General features: G+C 40.3%; 1 protein-coding gene across 1 annotated transcript in view; it reads right to left on the bottom strand.

Annotated features, from left to right (window-relative positions):
- Positions 1–18,488, bottom strand: part of LOC125453906 (SWI/SNF-related matrix-associated actin-dependent regulator of chromatin subfamily A member 5) — a 36,786-nt gene extending 18,298 nt beyond the window's left edge. Inside the window, exons 1-9 of the mRNA XM_048534048.2 lie at positions 18,157–18,488; positions 14,378–14,461; positions 9,446–9,612; positions 6,369–6,469; positions 5,092–5,192; positions 4,653–4,832; positions 3,535–3,690; positions 2,504–2,635; positions 979–1,047 (exon numbers count right to left, since the gene is read on the bottom strand). Coding sequence (XP_048390005.1) covers positions 979–1,047; positions 2,504–2,635; positions 3,535–3,690; positions 4,653–4,832; positions 5,092–5,192; positions 6,369–6,469; positions 9,446–9,612; positions 14,378–14,461; positions 18,157–18,294 — 1,128 coding nt within the window. The 5' untranslated portion in view covers positions 18,295–18,488. The remainder of the gene's footprint in view (positions 1–978; positions 1,048–2,503; positions 2,636–3,534; positions 3,691–4,652; positions 4,833–5,091; positions 5,193–6,368; positions 6,470–9,445; positions 9,613–14,377; positions 14,462–18,156) is intronic.
- Positions 18,489–22,742: the final 4,254 nt, after the last annotated feature.

Below are 22,742 nucleotides of genomic sequence, written 5' to 3'. Positions count from 1 at the left end.
GGTGAGTCTCAAACCCAGCCCTCTGTCTCAGGAAGCAAAGACACTACTACGGACCATTTCAAACTAAATATGCTTCCTGATTAGTAATCAGTTCTGGAAATCCAACAATAAAAATGCATTTATTTGAATAACTCAGAGGATCAGAAATCAAAACAGGCCACGGAGATGTTAATGGGTCTTATCACTAAATTCGGTTGACGGTTCAATAGATGGAGATCGAACAAAATAGTTTTAGGAGTAGATGATGTTTAAAAAAAAACTTCCCTTTACTACATTTAATATGTGAAGAGATTCAGATCTGGTTAGAGAACATCTACTCCATCCTTAACAATTGCATACATCAGCCAAAACGTAATTATTTGCACCCACTTTGAAACTGTCTATAATGGAACTTTTAATGCCGTGTTTATTTCAGGCAGCAATTAACGTGTACTGAAAGAAAGAACAAGTATGTAACACCTTGTTAACGTTCAATAAGCTTTTAAATCGGAGTCATACAGAACAGAAACAGACCCTTTGGGTCGACCTAGCCCATGCCTTAAACACTTCTTATCCCTTCTAAGTAGTTGGACTGAAATGGGACAACACTAGGCACAAGATCCAAGACTCAGAAAACCTATTCTCGTTGTGTTTTAGTGAAGCCACTTAATTTAACAACAATGTGATTGCTGCAATGATGTTTGCATGACTATGCTTGCAAGTAGTGCTGAGTGTATTTATTTTATTTGTCTATTATTAAGTTTATCAGGCAAATTAATTTGCACTTTGTAGAATAACTCAATTTAACAAAGCAAGGATATGGTAGCATATTTTGTTGAATCTTGCTGTTAGTTCAAAATAGCCTCATTCCCACTCATGGTAGACTACATATATCAGACAAATATTATTTTCAGTATAATGATTCTAATGACAATGAGGCTTAAATTATACTATCACCTTAATAATTCACCAACCACAAACTGAAGGAAACAGACTTACCATATGCAACCTTTCAACTAGTTTCTGGTCTCCAAAGCAATTATTTGTGTCAAACCAAGAATCAAAGTCCTGCAAAAGACAAAGAGCATGCTTTGGTTATTTTAATCTGTTAAGTTTGATTATACTTGTTGATTCAATGGTGTCAAATAAAATTGGCTTTTCGAAGCACAAGAACAGCAACAAATACAAGTAGCACCCAAATTTGGTTGTTCATAAATAGTTTATCGTAAAATGAAGACACACAGCTCGTAACTTTTACTGTCCACTTTCTTCTGGTAGGCAGGCAAACGGTTTGACAAGGAAAGCATTCAAACTTTATTCTTTATATTGCTAGAGATGGAAGCAGGCAAACATGATTGAACTCAATGTGCCACTTAACTATTGCTGAAATCCTCAACCAATGCCTCTATTACCACTGGATGTGACAATTCCGATGCTCTCAGTGTGCTTCCCAAGTTCTATAAACAAGCTAATTCAAAACCCTGCTACTCCAATCCTAACTTGCGCCAAGACCTGTTTACCAATCACCTATGAGCAATGATCTAAATTGGCACCTTTCACTGTTCAGTAGAAGACATGGACAAAAGGAAGGGAAGTAAAGAGGGCATATTCCCAAACCTGCCATGCCTCAGCTCCTTGCAGAGCTGCAAGAAAAAAAAGGATCAGGATAAATGAAATACTCTGTACAACCACAGCAAGATTCAAACAAGCAAAATGATCACTTAGGCATGGACTGAGGCTCAAATGTAATTTTTGTTACAATACCAATTGTATGATAAAGGTAAATTAGTTAAGGCAAGAATAAGACCGGCAACTGTTGAATAATTAAACCTGACTTTATTAAACCAACACAACAACAAAAACAAAGTAGCTGGAAAAGCTCAGCAGGTCTGGCAGCATCTGCGAAGGAGAAAACAGAGTTACCGTTTCCGATCTGGTGGGCCTTCCTCAGAACCAACTTGCTCTTAATGTATCAGAGATAATGGGAACTGCAGATGCTGGAGAATCTAAGATAATAAAGTGTGAAGCTTGATGAACACAGCAGGCCAAGCAGCATCTCAGGACCACAAAATCCTGAGATGCTGCTTGGCCTGCTGTGTTCATCCAGCTTCACACTTTGTTATCTTGCTCTTAATGTAATTTTTATTCATGACACAAGATGGCAGAGGTGTTCAAGTGGTCAACTGAGGAAATATCAAAGATTCAATACGCTTTGAGGCTGGTGATTATACAGACTGTTAAATATGCATGACAGTTGTGTCTGGTGAGGACTAGATACTACCAGTTTGGCTTCATACTTTTTTTCTTGTAGATGGTGAATATGATCCTCAGGGAATTTGGAACTGGTTACCTAGCTTTGTGCAATGCAAGGAATCCCATCTCACAATACCTCTCAATTGAGACAGAGTTTAACCTTACATTGATGGGACAGAAAGCTGTAGAATTCCTTGTACAAGAAAGCTTCAGATTGATCCTTAACATAAACTAATATTGCAGTCACTGAATTTACTTTCCTTGTACTTACAGCAGATGAATTGAAGACATCTGGGAGAAGGAAGTTAAGCAGAGCCCAAAGTTCATGCAGATTATTCTGAAGTGGTGTACCTGTGAGTAACAGCCGATTTGTTGTTTTGAATTCTCTCACTATTTCAGATAGCTGCAAATTTAGCATATTAAAAACATTACTGTATAAGTTACTAAATTTAAATTATACCACTATGCTAAATTCAGACTGAATTTAAAATATCATTGAACTACTTGAATTTGTTTGTAAGTGTGACTCTGATACCAGAAGTCAAATGCCAAGCATTTGGAAGCTGAAGCAAATTAAAATTAGCTTCATTGTCACATGTGCTCAAATGAGTACAGTGAAGTTTATATGACGCAACTTACAGTGCCATCTTAGGAACCACAGTAACTAGGTACCACTTCTTTAACTACAAATTCTTAGAAAATAGAGAGATAAATCCAGCAACACTACAAGAATACTGCAAATGATCATCTGTAAACTTGAAAATAAGAGAATACAGTACGGGCACTTCCTAGATCCTCCAATGATTCTTTTTCTTCAAATCACAGTGTGAAAGCTGGTTAAAACATCTTTAAAATAAGAAATCTCACGAACACAAGAGGAATAGTGGGGCATTTCTACTTCACAAAACAATTAAACCAGAGACGCAGGTTAATGTCTTAGGGCCAAGAGTTCAAATCCCGCCTGGCAAATGACGCAGTCAATATATCTGGAAATAAAGCAAGCCAGTCACAGTAATAGTGACATGAAACTATGACTCTTCCAAAAATATTGCCAAGAAAGAATCAAGAAAAATGATTAAAAGCCAGAAAAGGCAGGACTAATCTTTGACGCCCCCTCTCTTTATTAGTTTCAAAGCTCAGGGAAAAACCAGGAAGTTTCAGAATCCAACAAAAATTCATTCAGCAGTGTTGCTCCCAGAAACCCAGGAGGAGGTGGGAAGAAGAAACTAAGTGAGCACGTTGTGTGAGAGCGAAAAAGCAAGTGATGGGGCAGGGGGGAGGGAGGAGGAGAGAGAAACTTACCTTAGATTTTTCATTTTTGATCCTATGGGCTTCATCTATAACCAAATACCTCCAATTAAACTTTTTGAAAACAGATTTCTCCCGGATCAACATTTCATATGATGTCACACAAACATCCCACTCTCCAGGTAGGAGTACATCTCTGATGAAGGCAGCCTGATAACGTAAAAGTGTTAGGTTTCAATTGCCTGAACACCAGACGATCATTTTTCCAGCAACACAAATACAGTGGAAACTGGTCTTGTGGAAATTAAATAACCAAATTTAATGGGAAAAACATTAACATTAAATAATAGTATGATTTCTCCTTAATGTGACAGTGAGCAATAAACTACAACATACTTGGGCATTTTTACTCACGAGATTGAGGCAAATTTCTGATTTTATTCATGCATAAGAAAAAAGCAGGTTATGTTAGCTAGTCTTGAGGTACCGCGAGAGCTGATGTTAACAGATCAACTTTCGTTCTGCAAACATATTTTGAGGGAGGTGAATACAACACAGAACCAAGAAAGCAAAATATATGACCAATGTCAAAAGAATAATAACTCAAAGCAAGATTTCAAGGGAGGTTTTCAAATTTTGCATTAAAATTGTCCCATGTTTTAAACGTCCTTCAGTTATTGTAGTTTTATTTCATGAAGTGTTTGGTTAGATGTAGCAAAATTGTTGTTACTTATTTGGGGAACAAGAGAAAAATCAGAAATATGCTGAAAGGGTTGAATAGTCTGTATTCAGTTTAAAAAAAAGACTGTTGAAAAAGCCTCTTCGCCACCTAAATGTACTGATTTTCTTGATATGGTCTGATAGATACTTGATACCTTTCAATTCCTCGCCTAAGTAGCTATTCTTCTCCAGTCTTCTTCGAAAATTCTAGCAGACCATTTAATTTGTATTCTGCAAGTGTGACAGGATGAGAGGACAGCAGAATTCTGGATAACTCTTCCAATACAGGGTACCAAGGTATTTGCACATTTGGGTCAGCTAAAACATATCAGCTGATCCATCTACCACTGCACAACATACAAGCACAAATGGGTAGCATTCAACAATTAAACTCCGGACATTAGTTGTATTGTCCAATAGTATTTTTAGGAAAATAAAACTCAGTTCCTTACCCTTTGATCCTTGTCGCCTATTAGACAAATGGCACGAAGAGTCGGTATCCACCTCTTGAATTCAAGCATCCAATTGTGCAGTGTGGATTTAGGGACTAGAACCATATGAGGTCCAGGAATGTTTCTGTAATGTTTCATGTACCCAAGGAGAGCAATAGTTTGCAAAGTCTTCCCAAGACCCTGTTGAATTAAGTACAGAATTAAGCCTCTTGTAAGCCATCAATGCTTTTCAATCCAAGTTGCCTTGAGGCATTTCTGAATATCATAGTGAAATAAACCATTCATCCCATCAAATATATTCTGCCATTTAATCAGATCATGATATATCTGCATCTTAACTCCCTTCCACACCTCGGCTCCACATCTTAGTGATCAACGCCTCTTAATCTCAAATACCTTAAATGAACAACTGTTTTCCTACAATCCAATGTATACATACCATCTCATCTGCTAGGATTCCATTGATGCCATTCTCATACAGAGAAATCAACCAATTCAATCCACGGATCTGATAGTCTCGGAGTTTTCCTCCTTTAATATCTGTGGAAGAGATCCCAAACATTTAGAGTCTGAAATCGCCGTAAAGGTTTGTAGAGAACTGGGCTTAAGTGGATATGAAACCATAGCATGGCCAAAAAGAAAAATATTTCTATATCAGGAGCCATTTAACTGAAAGCACCGTGACAGCTTGAGACAACAAAAAGCAAGCAGCTCAATCAAACTGGTATCAGGGTCTCAATGTTTGCATTCAGACGCAGACTCCAAATCAAAGATGGCATATTTCACAGACTATAGCCACTCTATAGCAGCTAATTAAACAAGGCCAAATAATACAGAGACAAACAGTCAAACAGAGTACAAAACTTCATATAAGTAGGCAACTGTAGGATTAGGGGTGAGAAGAGGGTGGCCATGGAGGGCATGATGTTAAGGAAAACCAGTTAACTGAACTGTGGGTAGTACCAAACAATTATTTATTGTTACTGCAGGGATTTTTTTTAAACGCTACGGTTGGAGAAACATCTTCAGGTGAGAACCAGATAATTATGCTCACCATTTCATAGGATAAAGAAAGTGGTCATATCTGATGCTCACAAAAAGCAGAGCAAGTGCTTGCAATCAGTATAATTATTTCATTTTCCTTACTAAAACAAGCTCAATTCAACATGGCCTGGACTAAGATAAAGTCTTCATCCTTTTATTGGTTACTAGGGTCCGATGAAAAATAATTTGAAGCAGTTTCAAGTTGGGTCCCTGTGAGCACAGAGCTATACAAAACATGTCAAAGGCCACTGTAATGAAGCAGTTATTTTATACTTGCAGTAAGATGATTTTTCAACATCACCCAGCATTTCAACTGTGTTGGACTTGACATCAAAATGCGTGGAAATTGACAAAATCCAATTGAGAGTTCAAAGACACTAAAATGTAAGCTAGGCTAAATAGAGTCAGCGTGCCAATTGTCATTCACACTGTTCTTTCTTAGGCTATCAAGTATTGCAAATTAAGTTGGAAGAACAAGAGGTGTTGTTCATAAGTTGAAAACCTAAACTACAGCAGCCCCAAATGACAAGTATAGATTTGACTATATTAATAAACTGAATACTGCAAATCAATGAATGGTGACTAAAAATATGAAAGCAACTGGAAATACAGTGAAAAGTCTGAACTACATTAACTCATGTATGAAATAATGAATAAAATGGCTTTACATACATGATGGGGATTCTTCAAACCTTGTGCAGACATTGGTTGTCTTGCTATTTTCTGACAGTAATTCTTCATCCTCTTCCTGTTCTGTACGGCGATGCCGATAACTAAGGATTAAAAGTGAATTGTTTTGTGCAAGGAGTTACTATTATTTGCCAATCTGAGTTATGTATCACTAAAGCTAATTTCAAAACTGGTCATGCCAGAATAAACAATAGATTTGCGCATTGACTTTGTTATCAGGCTTAGCACATGTATGATGTGTTACAGAATTAAAACGCAAAATTTCATTTGCAGGTGGTCAGTTTTAATTTAAAGTTGACTTCAAAATCTCAATTCTGAAATCTGTCATCATTCAAATGCTTGCATTTTTCCAAGGTCCTTATGTGCGGGGCATATTCATATTTCATAAAATCAATGTAGGATAAAATGTTAATGCAATAGATCATTCAACTGACATGTTAATATATTAAATGAATCTCACTTGTGATGATTTTCAGAACCGTAGGCTTTTAATGCAAGGTTAATAGAAACTTGAAATCAATTCTAAAAAATTGTTTTACACCAGGGACAACGATACTGCTTCTAGACCTTGAGCTAATGGTGCAGACCAGAGAGCCTGTGGTACCTGTTCAGACACTCAGTTAGATCATACCTAATCTAGACCACTACTCCATTTATCTGCTATTGCTTTCCATCGCTTAACGGAAATGATCATTGATCTCAGCTTAGGAAGGCTGAACAGCTGTGGGGGATTTCTGTAATTCCCCCCCAGAAGATGAAACCCTTCAGTCTGGGATTCATCCAAAAGAAATAATTCTCTGTAGTGAGCATACTGAACTCCCCAGACCCCACACAGACCTTACAACCCTTTCTCATAAGGAACGCAAAATAAATCTATGTAACCTGTTTCTGTGGCTGAACATGAAACCCAGGTATAATCTTAATGCATCTGTACTCCAACTCCTCACAAGGCCAACATAACTTTTTTTTAGTCTGGCGCACAGAAACAAAGACAGCATTCTGTTGGGGGCTTGGAGGGGGGGGGGGGGGGGGGGATGGTGGTGGTGGTGGTGGTTTGACCAAGGCTCAATCAAACTTCCTTATTTTTGCATTCCAATCCCTGTGAGACAAGGTCAGCTTTCTTTTAGGCCTCAATTACTTCTCGTAACCATGCAACAATATTGAGAGTGATTTGTATACATGCACAGCCAAACTCCTCTTGCTCTTCTACAGGAAATGATGTCTCTTGTCGAAAACATCCTGGCTCCATGGAGAGCATCACTGTAGTGGTGAAATGTTGGAAGATGTTGCAAGGCCAAGTTTGTCCCAGCATTTCTCATTTTCATCAAATAGTATTGGTGGCAGGCCATAATTTGCACACATGGTTACCTCAAGCATGATGGCCATTCAAATGACCAGCCACCTCCACCGAAATGGGATTCTGGAATCCCTGGTGTCAGGACCCTAGAGTGTTTAGATTACAAAAAATTTGCTTTACTTGATATATGTGCATTTCAGAACTGACATGCCCCTTTGGATACAATCCAAACGGTGGTGAAGGTCAGGGATTTTTCCTGAGATTTCACCATGCTGGATACCAAGTGACATGGAGAGAAGGGCATAGGATGGCGGTTTGGGGTTGGTACAGTTGATATAGTTGGAATAGGAGCTATAAAAGGGCCATGGGTATGATCGGTGGCACATGAGGACTCAAGAGTTGATGGCTATGGGATATGGGCAAAGACTTGCATAGGGGTTATGACAAGCCGTAAGGATGGATACTGTATCATAAGGTGGTACTGATAGTGTATAAAGTGTGGGGGATTGAAGGGAACTGAGCAGGAGGAATGTTTTATTCATTTCTACAACTTTCATCGCAGTGCTAGAGCTTTGATGCACGTTTCCCACCAAGTCCATCTCAGAAACTGGCAGCATATTAGGATCTCATTGGGCCTCCTGATCCACTTCTACACCAGACCCACAACCAGATCAAAAGTTGAAGATCAGTGACCATTTTTAAATACCAGGTTCACAGAGCTGAATTTTCACCATTTCTGCGCACCTGACAAGGTAACAAAAATCAGGAGCTCAAATTTGTCTCATTTAGAACTCAGATAGTAAGAACTGCTGATACTGGAGTCAGAGATAACACAGTGTGGAGCTGGAGGAGCACAGCAGGCCAGACAGCATCAGAGGAGCAGGAAAGCTGACATGTCAGGTTGGGACCCTTCTTCAGAAATTGGGGAATGGGGAAGGAAGCTCTGATATAAAGAGAGAGAGAGGAGGGATGGGGTTGGGAAGGTAGGTGGGATGGTGGTAGGTGGGTGCAGGTAGGCAGTGAGGTCCGCGAGATGGAAGGAGCGGATAGGTGGGTGAAGAAGTGGATAGGTGGGAGAGAAGACGGACAGGTCAAGGAAGCAGGGATGAAAGGGACATTGGTAAGAGAGAAGATGGACAGGTCAAGAATATGTGGATGAGGGTGCTGGGGAAGGTAGGTGGGATGATGATGGGTGAGTGCAGGTAGGAAGTGTGGGGATTGGTCAGTGAGGTGGGAGGTGCATATAGGAGACAGGGAAGACAGACAGGTCAAGGAGGCGGTTGAGAGGGAGGGTTGGTCATGGGATGAGACCGGAGGGTGGGGAGATTTTGAAATTAGTAAAGTCCACATTGGGACCCCTAAAGTCTCAAGGAGGAACATGAGGCGCTGCTTCTCCAGTTTCTGGTTGGCATCTTTGTGACACTGGAGGAGGCCCAGAACGGGGAACTCACTTCCCCATACTGAACTTCATCAGACAGTTTTACCCAATGATCTGTGTCACTTTGCAACTTCATTATGTAATTCCCACAACTCGTGGTCGCTCCTAAATTTGTCTCTCATGAAAACGTGGACTAAGAATAATGTAGTATCTAAGGTATTGAAAGGCTCCAAAATCTCAAGAAGAAAAGAAAATTCCATTATTCTATTTTAATCAACTATTAACAATCTTTTGGCTTTGGAACATGTGGAATGTTTTCCAACTTGAAATCACATAGAATTGACATCAAGAATTCAAAAACACATTGCCTGTAATATATCTTACTCTCCAACCGATAGAAGTGTCTGTTTCTCATCTTTCTTAATGCGAGGACGCCCAGGTTTCATCTTTAAAGGGGAAGTTGGAGTCTTCTGTGCAGCAGGTTGGATAAAGTGGGCAAAAAGTTCAGTCTGTTGCAGGAGATAATCAAATCTATTTGCTCTGTCTGCTTTCTGTAAAGCAAAAAGAAAAAAAAATGTTCACTGATGAATAGTGGAAAAAAGTGACACCACAATGTGCAAACATTTTTCAATTAATTTATGCTGAATAGTAAGTTTGTCTTAAAGGGGAGATGCAGAGTTACTATTAATAAAAGCTAATAGATGTCTTTGGAAAACTCTTTTTTTGTTAGTAAACTGATTTGCATTCTCCTTGAATTATTTTGCAAATTGGACCATTATATAACATCTGTGGAAGGAGGGAGAGCAGGGTAAGAAAAAAAACTTTTTTCCTATTCCCAGTGTAACCAAGATTGCATTGTGATATTAAATTCAATAACGCTGTCTTCAAACACGATCTATGTTTCGAAAAGCCAAAGCCCGTGCAAATCATATTAGCTTTTCTTTACTTAAAAAAGCTGCATAAAGTAGTCCTATTTTTAATCTGTATTATGGCCATTGCACTTTACTGAATATATGCCTAAAGACATATTTCCTTTGAACCACAACAGGATGATAGACAAGCTCAATACATATATTAAGGAGGGTGGCCTCAAATTTAGCAGATATCATGATTAATTCACTATGGAACTGTTGAAAGCATGCATTAGTGGCATGTTTTGTAAAATGAAACTAGAAGTTACTACAGAAAAAAAAAGAGTAACTTAGTAGTTAACGTCTGAAGGTAATAGTAATAGTTTATCCTCCGCTGTCTCAAAATTAGTTGCTTAATCACTAACAAACTTTATTTGATACTATTTCCAAAGGTTTGCAGGTATTACCATTCTCCCAAAATTGCCCATGTGCTCAGAGGATACAGCAACACCAAAGTAATTACCCAAAGCCTGTCCTTTCACGAGCAAGGCACAAATCAGGAGTGTGACAGAATGTCCTCCGCTTGCCAGCATGAGCATAATTTCAACAACACTGCAGAAGCTCAACATCAAGGGAAAAGCTGACCACTTGATTATTGCTTCAGTCACCTCCAGTGCACAGATGCTGCAGTGTGAAGCATCTTCATGATGCACTGCAGCAAGCTGCCAAACCTCCTTCAACAGCACCTTCCCACGGACAAAATAAAACTGATCCTTGTTTACGCACAAGATAAGCGGCATTGTTTCCGTGAGACAAATGGAAGGGGCAGTTAACTTTTGGACACTTGGAATGATTCTTATATTAGGCAGTGTTTGACAAGATTTAATAGAATTAATGCTATAGAGGATTTTCCTGCCAAGGGCATTGACAGGAGATTCTGTGGCAGTGAGCATAAATTCAGGATAGTTTGCTGCTTTCCTGGTGCTAGGGTTAAGGATGCCTCTAAACATTTCAAGCATATTGTTAAAGGTGAGATTGAACAGCCAGAAATTATCCTACACATTAGTAAGAATGACATTTTTAAGGAAAAGAGTAAACCAGTACAGAGTGAATTAACAGATTAGGTAGAAGATTCAAAAGTAGAATCTTGGAAGTAGTAATTCTTGGTTTTCTCCCAATGCCCAACTCTAATGAGAGAAGGAACAAAAGGTTAAATCAATGGTTGAAGAGCTGGTGCATTGATCAGGGGTTCAGGTTTTTTGGACAATTAGAATGTCTCCAGGGATAGAATTGGCCTGTTCAAAAAGGATGGGTCTAACCTAACCTGGAAAGGGACCAAGATCTTTGCAAGGAGATACGCTCGTTCCATTAAGGGAGACTTTATACTGATAGATAGGAGGAAATGGAGGATTCTAAGTAGCAGTGTAAACAGAAGGATTAATGGGAAGGTTCTGAATGTGAGGAGAGCACGTCAATTAAAAAAAAGACGAGAGCGCTAAGAGTACACAGTAACACTGAAAAATTAAATTGCATTTATTTCAATGCAAGGGATCTTACAGGAAAGGCTGATGAACTCAAAGCACGTTTATGAACATGGGATTGGGACATCATCGCTATTACAGAAACTTGTGAGATGGACAAGATTGGCAGCTCAATAGTCCAGCCTTTCGATGCTGTAGGAAGGATAGAAAGTAAGGGGGGGGGGGTGTGCACGATTTGATTAAGGGATACACTATTGCTGTTACTAGTGAAGGTATTCCTGAAAATCATCCAGCCAAAAATATATAGATAGAAAGGAAAGATCACGTTGATGGTATTCTACTATAAGCCCCCCAATAGTAAGAGGGAAATTGAGAAACAGATGTGCTGGGAGATTTCAGATATTTTTAAGCATAATAAGGTCATAATAATGGGGGATTTTCATTTTCCAAACATTGATTGGGGCTACCATAATGTTAAAAGTTTTGGATAGTGAAGAATTTATCAAATGTGTTCAAGAAATTTTCTTTATCAATATGTAAATTCTCCAACTACAGGAGCAAACTTAGACGTTCTTTTGGGCTATCAAATGACTGAAGTAACAGTGGGGAAACACTTTGGGTCTAGCGATCACAATTCTTTTAGTTTCAAAATGGTTATGGAAAAGAATATGCCTTTCATAGAAGTTAAAGATTTTAATTGAGGTAAGGCAAGTTTTAATGGTACAAGAAAAGAACTTTCAGAAAGTTGACTGGAGTAGACAAGTCGCAGGCAAAAAAAATGTCTGACAAGTGGGAGGTCTTTAAGAGTGTGGTGACCGGAGTTCAGAGGCATTTGGTTCCTGTTACAGTGAAAAGTAAGGCTGGTAAAGATTAAGGAATAATGGATAAATAAAGTTATTGAGATTCTAGTCAAGAATAAAAGCGTATCTTATTTTAGATAAAGACAACTTTGTTCAATTGAATCCCTTAATCAATATAAAGGATGTAGGGGTATTCTTAAGAGAGAAATCAGGAAGGGACAAGATAGTATTAACAGATATGGTTAGGGAATAATCCAAACAGATTCTACAAATACATTAAGAGCAGGAGGGTCATCGGAAAAAGGGTAGGGCCTCTTAAAGATCAAGGAGGTCATCTCTGCGTTGAAACCCAGGAGATGGGAGAGATACTAAACAAACATTTCGCATCAATTTTTACTTTGAAGGAGAAGTGACACCTAGAGAATGTAGAAAAATAAACCTTGATGTTTTAAAAACAGTTCACATTACAGAAGAGGAAATTCATGAGGTCTCAGAATTTAAAGGTGGATAAATCTCTGGGACCTGATCAAACGTATCCCAGAACATTATAGGAAGTTAGGGAGGAAATTATGAAAGCCCCTACAGAAATATTTGCATCATCTACAACTGAAGGTAAGGAGGCCAATGTCTAGAGGGTAGCTAATGTTGTACCTTCAAGGAAGGCTGTAAGGAGAAACAGGGGAACTATAAACCTGAAAGTGCGACTTCGGTTTAGGTAAATTGTTGGAGCTGATTACAAAAGATTGGACTTATGGACATTTAGAGGGACAAAAATTGATTCGGGATAGCATTGCTTTGTGTGAGGAAAAATGCCTCACAAACTTGAGAAAGTTACCAAAAAGATTGCTGAGGGCAGAGCAGAAGACATCGTTTATGTGGATTTTAGTAAAACCTTTGGCAAAGTTCCACATGGTAGACTAATTAGTAAAGTAAAGTCACATGGGATTCAGGGTGAGTTTGCCAATTGGATACATAATTGGCAAAACAAAAGCTGACAGAGTAATGAACAAGGTAACACAGTGTGAAGCTGGAAGAACACAGCAGGCCAAACAGCATCAGAGGAGCAGGAAAGATGAATGTGGGTTGTTTTTCAGACTGGAGGCCTGTGACCAGAGGCGTCCCAGAAGGACAGGTTATGGGTCCTCTTTTGTTTGTCATTTACATAAATGACTTGGATGAGAATATAAAAAGCATGGCTAGTAAGTTTGCAGACGACACCAAAATTGGTGGTTTAGTAGCCAGTGAAGATGATTTTCTGAGATTACAAAGGGATCTTGATCAAATGGGTCAATGGGCTGAAAAATGGCAGATGGAGTTCAATCTAGATAAATGCGAGGGGTTACAATTTGGTACAATAAACAAGGGTAGGGCCTTGTGTAGTGTTATAGAGATAAGGGACCTGGAATGCAGGAATATTATTCTTTGAAGTTTGCATCACATATTAACTAGATGGTTGAAAAGGCTTTTGGCATGCTTGCCATCACTGAATATGAGAGTTAGGAAGTCATGTTGAGGCTGTATGGGACATTGGTGAGACCTCTTCTGGAATACTGTCTAGTTCTGGGTTGCCCAGTTAGAAGAAGGATGTTATGAATCGGGAGAAGGATCAGAAGAGATTTACCAGATTGTAACTAGGTATGGAAGGTTTGAGTTATAAAGAAAGGCTAGAACTTTCTTACTTGAGCATAGGAGGCTGGGAGGCAACGTGATAGAAGTTTATAAAATAATGACAGGTATAGGTAGTGTTAAAGGCAGCTGTCATTTCTCTAGGGCTAGGAGACACATTTTTAAGGTGAGACGAGAGAGATTTTAAAAAGGCATGACACAATTATGTTTTTACACAGAGGTGGTTCATGAGTGGAGTGACCTTCCTGAGGAAATGGTGGATGCAGGTACAATTACAACAATTAAAAGACACTTGGATAGATACACGAATCAGAAAGGTTTGGAGGTATATGTGCCAGGAGTAGGCAAGACTAGTTTACTTTGGGATTATGTTTGACATGGATTGGTTGGGCCAAAGGGTCTGTTTCTGGGCTCTATGACTATGTCCAATTAAGTTTCTGGTCAATTGTAACCATCATCTACATAAATAAAGCAAGCTGTCTTTCCATGTGTGAATGTGCTGTAATAATGTCTACAAATGAAAGCAATTTAGTCAAATATTTCCTTCATTGTATTTACCATTTTCTCTTCATAGGCAGGATCCTCCTCTTTGACTTCAGGTTTAGGCATTTTGAATATAAACGCTGCATCACCGCTATCCATCTAGTAGAAGACAAAGAAAAATATAAAAGGTTTAAAAAATGGATCTTGGCATATACAGTATTATTGAACCCGAACACTACATTGAATGTCAAGCCTCATGATATTTCAGGAACAAAAGTAAAACAAAAGGCACCATCGAAGCAGATGTGCAAGTTGAACTGCATTACACATTTTAGAAACATTTCTAATGTAATTTGGGAGCAAACATTTTAAAATGGATAACATACACAGGTTTGGAAAAATGTGAAGGCAATAAAACAGCCTTTTGCCATTGAAAACTCAATACCCTGGGTTGCCAAATGTCTGATCTCAGATTGCTGAGTTAACTAGCACAGCGCATTTTGCAATCATGGTTACTGCCAAAGCATGGTCAATAAACCAGCCAAGTCGTGCACAAACTCTTTCATAAATAGCAATTATTGACTAGATGCTCCATTTTTATGATGTTAATTGAGAGGCAAACATTGGCCTGGACTCCTATGCTCCTTCGCAGTAGTTAGCTGGGACCATCTACCTCCAGTCAGTCATAAGAATGGAAACAGACCTTTCGGTCCAACTAGTCCACGCCGACCAAATTTTCCAAACAAAACTTATCCCATCTGCCTATATTTGGCCCATATCCCTCCAAACTGTTCCTACTTGTGAACTTATCCAAATGTCTTTTAAATGTTGTAACTGTACCCACATCCACCACTTTTTCTGGCAGTTCATTCCACACACAGACCACTGTGTAAGAAAGTTGCCCCTCCTGACATTTTTTAAGTCTTTCTCCTCTCACCTTAAAAATACACTCCTAGTTTTGAACCTAGGAAAAAAATTCTTGCCATTCAGCTCATCTATACCCCTCATGATTTTATAAACCTCCATTAAAGGTCACCCCTCAACCTCCTGCACATCAGTGAAAAGTTCTAGCATTTCTAGTCTAGTTTTATATCTCAAACCCTCCATTCTCAACAAATCCTAATGAGTCTTATCTGAATCATCTCTAGTTTAATAATACCCTTCCATTCCATCTCACTTGAAAGGTAACAAACTTGACAATGTAGAGTTAGGCCCAATTTCAGTTCTCAACACGTTCATGTGCTAATTGAATCACTTTCTGACTGAGAACCAAAGACTACAGAGTTAGGGCTCACAAGAAGTAGGAAGTTATAACAGTTCATAAGGGGTCAAAGTATCTTTCAGACTAACTGCTGTAGCTAGTTAGGTCCAAAACAAGTTACGTAAGTCATACATGGAAGCACACAAAAGGTAAATGTAGTCCAACTAGCTCATGCATGCATGTATGCATACATACTTGTTAGGCCATGCACCAGCCTCTCCGAGCTTAAATAGCTCCAGCTATTTCCTCAGAGGGTAGCTTCTTGAGGTATATCTTTGTGGGTTTTTCTTTTACATCATTTCCAGGGCCTACATAGTTCTTTACAAAATAGAAACCAGAATTGTGCAACAGGTTGAGAGATAGAGTATAAATACAAAATTGGTGATTAAACTATGTTAACATAAAACATACAAAGCACTTCACAGGAACATTGCCGTATAATACTGAGAATAAGCCACAGATAGAAGTATTAGGATCAATGTAATCTACAGGTCAGTTTAGAGGACAGAAAATTTTAGAAAGAGTATTTCAGAAGCTCACGTTTAGATAGCTAAACATAATTAAAATGAGAGATGTGCAAGAAGCCAGAAATGGAACAGCAGAGTGACCTGGTAGGATTGCAGGCAATTACAGAAAAAGTACTGGGCATTCATAAACAAAGATGAAGATATTAAAAATCAAGGTATTGCATGATTAGGGTACAGCATAATCAGCAAACATATTGAGTGCCAATACAGATCGAATTTTAAATACGCTCAAGTTTATGAAGTTTGGAAAATGGGAGGGTGGCCATAAAGATGGGACAGTTATGATGTCAATAAAGGTTTCAGCTACTAAAGTGGAAGTGGAATATTTTAGTAACAGTGTGAATACACAGTCAGAGGTCAAAAAGTTTTAAATTCCCTGGCTCACTCTCAGAAAGCAACCATGAGGGGGAAGCATCTGGTGGCTAGGGAACAGAATTCACAGTGGGGCCTAGAAACAATTGCCTTCAGTATTTCAAATCTTGAGATGATGAGCCACCTGTGCTCATCCAGTCTATGTCAGGTAAGCCACCAAGAAATTAACCCAACTGCTTAGGTTACAATTTTAAAATGGTCTTCCTAATGTGCATTTATATTTACAACGATGGACTCGAGATCCCTTTGTTGCAATTTTTTTCTAGCATCGTGCAAACTTTTAAATTTTCCTTCAAAGTGTAACTCCTTGTATTTGAGGTTCATGTACCAATAAATTAATTTTCCAGTTTATTAAAGGAGTCACGTCTTTTGATCAAAATTATTCTCTCCATTTCTAACTAAAACAAAAAACAAATTGCCTGATCTCCATCAAACCACTGTCACACCATCTTGAGATGGAAACTGGCATAATGAACATTCTGCCTTGGAAACAATACCTTGTAGGATGATTCTCTTCCATCAAAGTAAATATATTGATTGGCTACAAATAGCTTAGCCAGTAGTTCACCCAAAACTGTTAAACAATTTACCTTTTACACAGCTAACTAGCACGGAGGAACGACAGTAAAGTGACATTTGGGGTTCAGACCAAAACCAGCCCTGCTGAATAAGTGGGTCATATTCCAAATTGGAATCAGGAAATATTGAATGAACAGACAGTTCTACAAAACCAAGAGCAGCAATAACAGAAGAATGACAACGGGGCACCAACAAAACTACTCACTGCTGACCAGCAATCAGACCCAGAATAAAATGCATTAAAACTGCAATTAGCCCCTATCAGATATGTTGGCCCCAAAACGTTAATGAGTACTTTCTGAAGTTAGCAGATGGAGGTGACTGGCCGAGACATTGACGTCTCTTTAAAGAGAGGTGGAGATTTGGGGATGGGCTAATGCTGGATAGGGCAAACGAGGGACATAAGGGATTACGGTGACAGAGGAACGTGAAAGGATTCTGTGTCAGGGACAAAGGGAGAGTGTGAAAGAGACAGAGAGAAAAATGTGGGTTAAACAAGGTATACGAAGGGGGGTGTTAGGGAGGGAGAGAGTGTAAAGGGGTTAAACAGGGCATGAGGGGGCGTTTTGGAGGGTAGAAGCTGTGGGGAGTGGGAGGTAGAGGTGATTGGAGTGTGTGTGTTTGAGAAAAAGTGAAGCGAGCGAACGAAGCAGGGCCATGGAGATTCATTGATCCTTTCCTCCTTCCCCACCCTCCGTTTATTTCTTCGCGGTGGCTTCCAGAGGCCCTCAGGGCTCCTCTGGACCTTCCGCGGGTTGGCGTAGCGGATCCCGGGTGGAGGATTCCTCCTGAGGATAGGGGGCGAGGATCAGACAAAGAAGGGGGAAAGGGGAAGCGGACTGCGCGTGCGCCGTCAGCGACGAACCAAGTCTATTCTCCCCCTCCCCCAACACACACACCGAGTGCCGGCGACCGTATTCTTCACCGGACCCCATCCTCCCTCCCACCACCCGTTATCAGGGCAGACAGGACCTGGGCGGTAAACCGGGGATGGAAGGAACGGGGTTGTTTACATGACGGGGGACCCGATAAAGATGAACACGAGGCGGGTAACCGGCCGCTCTCGCGGCGGGCAGGACGGGGTTGTCGACGGATCCGATCTCTCTCCCTCTCACCTGGTCCGTGCCCGGAGTCTGCATCTGGGGTTCGGCCGCCATCGCCCCCAGCTTCGAGCTCGCCTCCTCCACCTGCCCGTCGGCCGGGTTAGGGTTCAGGTTCAAGTTGGCGCTCGGCCTCTCCTCGGCTTCCGACATGTTCCGTTCTCCTTTCCCGCACCTCCCCACGGTTGAATTGAAAATGCCTCACCGGAGCCGACCTCTCACACCGTTTCCCTCCAACACCACTCTGCCGCCGGGTCGGCTCCTCCGGCTCCCCCACCCCCTCAGCCGGCTCCGATCTTCCGCTCAACCGCCTACTCGTCCACCTCCGCCGCTGCCCGGCTCTCGCGATAACGTCCTCGCCAAATCCCGCCAGACGTAGCTCCGCCCCCTCTCCCCCAGGGACCGCACTCGCGAGAACCTAGATAATAAAATGTGAGGCTGGATGAACACAGCAGGCCAAGCAGCATCTCAGGAGCACAAAAGCTGACGTTTCGGGCCTAGACCCTTCATCAGAGACTCTGATGAAGGGTCTAGGCCCGAAACGTCAGCTTTTGTGCTCCTGAGATGCTGCTTGGCCTGCTGTGTTCATCCAGCCTCACATTTTATTATCTTGGAATCTCCAGCATCTGCAGTTCCCATTATCTCGCGAGAACCTACCCGGATTGTTACTTTTGGTTTGAACTGTTGCTAAGTAACAGTCTGGTGGCGGGAATAGAGAGTGCAGGGTGGAAGGTTGCAGAGAGGCAGGAGAGTGTAGGGTGGAAGGTTGCAGGGCGGTGAGAAGCAAGAGGGTGCAGGTGGCTGGGCATTGTGGATGGTCTAGGGTAGTGAAGGGTCAGGGAGCTGGGACAGTTTGAGGCATCTTTAGGCGGCAGGGAGGAGGTAGCCCAGGCAGCATGGAATGTGTAAAGGAGTGAAGTAGGAGGGATTGAAGAGTGTCCAGGGAACGGGATAGAGGTGGCCAGGCAGTGTGGAGGGTGTAGGATAGTGAAGGGGCAGGTTGGAAGGTAGTAGGAGGGAATAAAAGGAGAATGGAATAGATGACGAAAAACTACAGTCTAAGTCCATAGTTTTCTGGTTTCTTTGAGCCTCTGTTCTGAAATTGAGTTCTTGTGTTTGCAGTTTTCCGATCTCTGGGACCGTTCCAGAATCTGTGGAATTTTGGAAGTTTATAACCAATCCAACACTTACTCTGTAGTTACATGTTTTAAGAAGCTAAGATGCCGGTCAATGGGTCCTAGAGACTTATCAACCATTCGTCATTTTAGTTTCTCTATTGTTTAATCACTCTTGATCTATCATATGATTATTCTTGCCCAAGTGATCTTTTACAATGAAGTTATTAATTAATCCTACCTTATATATTAGTGTCTCAAATAGCATATTTCCTGGTTAGTTCCTGAAAGTATTGTTGGAAGTGTCCATTATCTAGCACCACTAATCCTGTTATTTCGGACGTGGTTCTAGTCCTGCTGCATCAAACATAAATTTAATTATTTCCTGCTTCCTTAAATGATGAGTCATGCACTTATTCTATATTAAACTTAAAATCAAGCAAGCAACACAAAATTATTGATTTTTATAAACAAACTTATTCAGGTTGTTACAACACTGGTTAACAGACTTAGTTTGCAATTGAAAATATAAAAATTCACCTCTGAAATAATGAAACATGGAAGGAAAAGTGCAAAAACATGCTGGGTAAGGGAAAAAGAATCATTGCACGCTGTAGAGATGCATTTTGGGGAAACAAAGGTGCTTTGGGCATTAGGTTTTAGTTGTTGATGGCTACAAAAAAAGATAAGGTGTGGAACGTTGAACTGACATTCTGGTATCCAGAGGACAGTCAAGAAAGTCCAGTGATTGTATCTGGTTTCTTTGCCAATGTAGCTTGCTCAGAAAAACACTGTTGAAGATTCTTCCAATCACTGTCAGGTGCACAATCAGTGTTAAGACTGGATCGGGGCTCCACATTCCAGAATGAACCTACAATAAAATGTCACTTCAGAAACAGGAGAGATAGTCTGGGAAGTTCATTTCCTTCCCCAGGCTGGCCGTCAACAAAAAATTCTATATAATCTCCAAGGCAGACTCTGCAATACGACAGTTGTAAACACAGGCAGAGCGTTTGCAGTAAACAAGCAGTTTTCACAAGCACCACATATTTCACTTGGGAACCCTGCAGCCCAATGGTCTCAATGTAGACTTCACAAGCTTTAAAATCTCCCCACACTGGACTTTATCACAAAATCAGTCTAGCTCGTCCCCGCCTCCTTGACCTATCCGTCTTTCCTCCCACCTATCCGCTCCTCCTACCTCACTGATCAACCCCTGCCCCCACCTCCTACCTATTATCCTCATCCCTGCCTCCTTGACCTGTCTGTCTTCTTTCCACTTATCTGCTCCTTTATCCACCTTCTATCAGCACCTCGCCTTTCTCGCTATTTATTCCAGTCCCCTTCCCCTCCCTCATTTTTGAAGAAGGGTCCAGACCCAAAACGTCAGCTTTCCTGCTCCTCTGATGCTGCCTGACTTGCTGTGTTCATCCAACTCTACACCTTGTTATCTCAGTTTTCACAAGATGTGGCTTTCAAGAGACATTTATTGAAAAAAAATACAACTTTCTGTCCAACTGTTCTCTCTCTTTGTGCTTCATCCCCACCTATTGTTTACTCCCAACCTTCTCCCCCAACCCTTTCTCCTGCATATAAACATCCATTTTCCTGGCTACCATCCGTTCTGAGGAAGGGTCACTGGACTCGAAATGTTAACTCGGATTTCTCCTCACAGATGCTGCCAGACATACTGAGCTTTTCCTACAATTTCTATTTTTGTTACAACTTTCATTAACCACTTTTAAGAATCCAAGTATTCATAAAGCCTTCAAAAATAATTAGATTTAAAGCATCCATAACATCACCTGTCTTGAAAAGTGATTTGAAATTACACAGTCTAAACAAGAATAAAATATACAAAAACTTAAGACAAATTTACACGCATTCTCAGTCACTTTTCCCTGCATCTTGTGCGGTTATCTCGATACTTAATTATTTGATAATTTGAATAAAGTTACATTCTTGACAGAACATCAGCAATGACGTTATTTCTTGCTGCAGTGTCAATGACTCTTAAGTGATATGCCTGTAATAGCAAACTCCACAGAAATAGCCTGGCATTTTGTTTCTTGAAAATTTTCCCACTTCCCTGCAGCCATGATGGACTTTTACCTCAAAATGCTCAAAGGGGAGTAGTAATCCCTTTTTTTTCCCTACTGTAGAGTGTCTCTGTTGATGTGGATTTAAGTTGTTGGAAACATATCCCACTGACTTCTCTAAACCCAATTCATCTTGTAATATGACCTTACCTACCCTAAGTCACTGGTATCAATTGCAACATTGGATTTAAATTTAGATTTAGATTTTATTGTCACGTACTCAAGTACGGCATTCAAGAGCGCAGTGACAATCACACAATGTTGCCACGCAAGACACCATCTTAGGTAAGATTTACCTTGGTATAAAATCTTTGTTACAGAAATAGAGAAATAAAGAAATAGAATAGTGGGATGAATCCTCCATATTACACTGTATTTATGCAATCCAGGAATAACTCAAAGAAGCCTGAAAATTATCTCATTAACATCTTAGAGCATCCCGAGCCATGATGAAATGGGGCAATAACTGGCTCCAATCCTGAAGAGCAAAACCAGGTGATGCTCGTATTTCTGTCTTCAAAAGATGAATAATTTGGGATGGCATGGTGGCTCACAGTTCCCGGGTTCAATTCCAGCCTTGGGCGACAGTCTGCGGTTTCCTTTGCGTGCTCTGGTTTTTCTCCTGCAATCCAAAGTCGTGCACATTAGGCAGATTGGTCATGCGAAATTGCTCAAAGTGTCCAGGGTTGTGTAGGTTAGGTGGATCAGTCATGTAAAGTATGGCATTAGCAGGATTGGGTGGGATGTTCTTCGGAGGGTCAGTGTTGACTCGATGGACAGAATAGCCTGCTTCCACACTGCAGGGATTCTATTTAAAGAATGGTTCAGCTGTCCATATAGTATAGTCAAAAAGTTTGGTAAAGTACATTGGTTCAGCTGTGTCATATCTATATGTTGAAGCAATACCATCTCCATAAATGTAATCATTTGGATTGGGTGATAAAGGTGGTAGTTAATAGATGAAAAGAAAATACCATAGGCAATTTAGTGAAGAGAATGAAAAAAAAACCTTGAATTGAGTGCTAAAGCAGTTATATGAATAAAGCTTTCTGAAGTTTTTGTAAAATTAGGAGCAGTTAACACTGGCTCATTGATCAAAATTGCTTTCAGCCTCAACAGCTGCTTGGCACCTAACTAACAAGACTACGTTGGCTCTGTTTTGCATTAAATCCATCAATGGAACAGTAATAGTACAAAGATTGGTACATTAACTGTTATGAACATCCTTGTTAAGTCTTTTTCATTTTTCTATCTCTACATAGGAAAGCATAGTTAGCTAGCAAACAGTTTATTTTGGCAATTGTCCAGTCATTGTTCTGCTTTATTCTCACCATCCATTGCATCCTTTACCGTCCTTACTACCTGACATACCTGCATTAGCTTATCC

This window comes from Stegostoma tigrinum, chromosome 1 (genome assembly GCF_030684315.1).
Source record: "Stegostoma tigrinum isolate sSteTig4 chromosome 1, sSteTig4.hap1, whole genome shotgun sequence".
Taxonomy (NCBI): domain Eukaryota; kingdom Metazoa; phylum Chordata; class Chondrichthyes; order Orectolobiformes; family Stegostomatidae; genus Stegostoma; species Stegostoma tigrinum.
Note: the sequence above shows the minus strand (reverse complement) of the source record. Positions and strands in the feature narration are given on the sequence as shown.